This window comes from Rhagoletis zephyria, unplaced genomic scaffold (genome assembly GCF_001687245.7).
Source record: "Rhagoletis zephyria isolate East Lansing unplaced genomic scaffold, Rhagoletis_zephyria_1.1 Rzeph_scaffold_37795, whole genome shotgun sequence".
NCBI lineage: Eukaryota > Metazoa > Arthropoda > Insecta > Diptera > Tephritidae > Rhagoletis > Rhagoletis zephyria.
In genome coordinates this window covers 1-3,102 of record NW_016194850.1, presented here as the reverse complement: position 1 = coordinate 3,102, position 3,102 = coordinate 1, and the positions used below count along the sequence as shown (strand labels likewise).

The 3,102-nt window shown below is 33.5% G+C and overlaps 1 protein-coding gene across 1 annotated transcript; it reads right to left on the bottom strand.

Annotated features, from left to right (window-relative positions):
* Window positions 1–28: 28 nt before the first annotated feature.
* On the bottom strand, window positions 29–3,090 carry LOC108354639 (eukaryotic peptide chain release factor subunit 1; the record flags this gene model as incomplete). The annotated part of the gene is made up of 5 exons (XM_017605815.1): window positions 29–503; window positions 1,548–1,695; window positions 2,035–2,232; window positions 2,346–2,501; window positions 2,581–3,090. Coding segments are annotated over 5 exons (1,092 nt in total), but the record flags the coding sequence as incomplete, so codon positions are not given.
* Window positions 3,091–3,102: the final 12 nt, after the last annotated feature.

Below are 3,102 nucleotides of genomic sequence, written 5' to 3'. Positions count from 1 at the left end.
CGCGCCAATTGGAAAAGTTATTTTTAAGAATTTAATACGTCTTTGATTTGCTTATTATGACTTTAAAAGGTTTTTAGTAAAAGAATGTTCAAACAAAGTATTGCCGTCAAATAAATTTACATTATTAATGTGCATGCACGCGTTGTTTTGTTCAACTCAAAATTCTGTAATTTATTGACTGAATTAATTTTCAGCATTTAAATTCTAGTAGTGAATTAAAATAAGTATGTAGATGTGAAGTCACGAAAAAATCTCCTATGATCACTACAATACTATTTTCCTTGCTGGGTTGCCGTGTGTGACGCGAAAGAATTTATATATATTTGAAAATTTATATATAGATATATATATATATATATATATATAGTAGCAACGTGAGAGATAGATTGAGATGAGAAATGTAGATGACTCGTATTTTGTCGTTTAATAGTCGTCAAGGTCAACATCTTCCAAAGGTTCATCAGCCTGCAGTGATTGAAAATCGACTTTATAACGCAGAATTCCTAGAAACGTTAAATTCGAACGTAAAAAAAACAGTTTAAGATACAAAAGAAAACCCGCAATAGTGATATAAAGGATTTGAGGGGACAATTTTTTTTTTGTGAGAAAGTAATATTATACAATATAGAAACAAATAAAAGGAATAATCGATAGAGTAAGAGGATTTTTTTTTTTTTTGACAAAAGGAACATTGATGATATAGGATATTTTTTTGGTGGCAAAATATCACAATTACAAATAATTGGTATTTCATTTTAGCCATTTACATAAGCAGCGACAAGGAATAAAAAAGAGAGAAAGAGAAATTTTGTCATTTAGCCAAACTGTTCTTAATATAACATTACATAAAAAAGCAATAAATAAAAAAAATAGCTAATTTCACAGAAATTTATTATGAGGGAGTTGTGTAATTAAACTGCAGTACTGAGGTAGGAAGAATGTTTATAACCTCAATTCCAGAAATTTAACGACTATTGTTTGACGTGAAACATCTTTAATTTTTGTAGGGCGAATTATTACTTGTATAAAAAATGTAAAAAACGGATCGATGAATATTTCGACATTTATTGATAACGATATAATTAACTGCATAAACTGATAAATATAACGCTAAATGCATTCATTAATTTAAAAAGTATACCGATAACTACATATAACGAAGACAAAGTGGATAAAAAACGGTTCGAACTTGGTTGATAAATATGACGATAATTATATCAAAGATCATATAAATAACGATATCGATAAATTTAGCGATGATTACATCAATAAATAATTGAAAATGTTATCAATATACCGGTAACAGACCTTGCGTATGTCGCGGTACACGAGGGTAAAATAATTTATTCAAGAGTGTGAGATGCCAAAAATTACATAAAAGCCCTTCGGATTCATATGATTACAAATTTTACAATTTCACAATTCACTTTCTCTCTAATTTTCACTTTGGTATTTCTTAACGACTTTAAAATAAATTTCTGTGAAATTCTTCATCTTAGAAAATAAAATTAGAACACTAATGTACCAAAAAGCGTAAAGAAACTTACCACCAATGCCACCGAAACCTCGCACAAACTGACTGCCTTCCTGAGATTTATCCGTAATAATCTCAAGTGTAGCACCGAACATTTTGTAATTGTTCGCCAGCCATTCTAGCAACGGCTGAGACTCGATTAATTCCATTTCAACGCCACTCTAAAAATGGGAAATTACATTAATATAAAAAGCTTTACAAGATTGCATATCGACCCCTAAATGCAAAAAGCCGTGACTAACAATTTTTTTTTGAGGAGACGCTAAAAACGTTATAAAGTTCAGAGTATTTACATATATATGTGCATAAAACGATGTGGGAACCTGTGAATTTTGGATTTTGTGTTATGTTAAGCCAATGCATTTCAGGTGACGATATGTAAATAAGAAATATTTCCGTTGGTTTGAGTTATAAAAAAATATAGCCAGCACAAAACCGCTTAGTAGCTTAAGTTCAGAATCGCAGCAGACTATACTCCTTATTCTTGTACAACAACTCACTTCCTTATCGGTGAAGTGTGACTTATCCTTCTCTTGTTCGGGCGTCAAATGCAATACTGTGTTCGACGTGGAGTTCGCATGATTCTTCAATACATAACGCTGTATATCTAAATTTTCCCAACATATTAAAGTCTCAACGGAACCCAATTCCAAGGCGCGCAAGGTATCCTCTACACCAAAGCAATATTTTCCAGTGTCCTAGAATAGAGAATTGTTAGCATTTTTAATAACGACGCAAAAATACATGCACGAAAAGCAATACTTCTTTAATATTTATTTAGAAAGGCGTTTCGTCGGTGGCACCAACTCACCTGAGAAATTTCATCAAAGTAACGTCCAATGAGTTTCTTCTCTTGTATGAATTTAACATTCTGCAATGACTCAGCCGCCAGTTCTATCGCTTGATTAAAACCATTTTCACCGCCATACGATACATCCACCAGCTTAATAACCTTGGATTGCAGTCTCTAAAAAATACAAAACCGGAAAAAAAGAATATGTAAAAATCCCGCTCCTGCTTCGCGCTTTTATTTGTTCACCACTTACAGGATCGAACATATCAGATTGACTCAACTCGGTCTTGAAGTCCGCACTACCAGCTAAAATTAAGCCCGCAATATTCGGTTTATCACTCGTAATGAATAATTGCGTAGCAACTTCGGTCACTTTACGTACATAATTGTGACGCTTCTCCATACGCAGACGTGCAAAACGCAACGCTGACTGACCACCACGCCCGTGCTTCTTCGGCAGATCGACAGTAAATTTGTGCAATACTTCACGTGTATTACCTTGTAGTGTACCAAAGAGAGCGCCATTACCATCCATCACTATGAAACCGAATTTATTATCATCGGCCAATAAAGCGGTCAACGCTTCAGTGTGGAACTTATTATCGCATAAATAAAGCGATGTATTAATCGGTTTGAAGGGTTCAAAATCGATATTAACCTTCTTCTCTTTGCCCTCTTCTGTGACAATGGTGCCACAGTAGATGACCAGACCATTAGGAGGCACTAAAAGTGAAATAAGAAGAAAATATGGAGTTACGAGAAGAGAAAAAAAAAA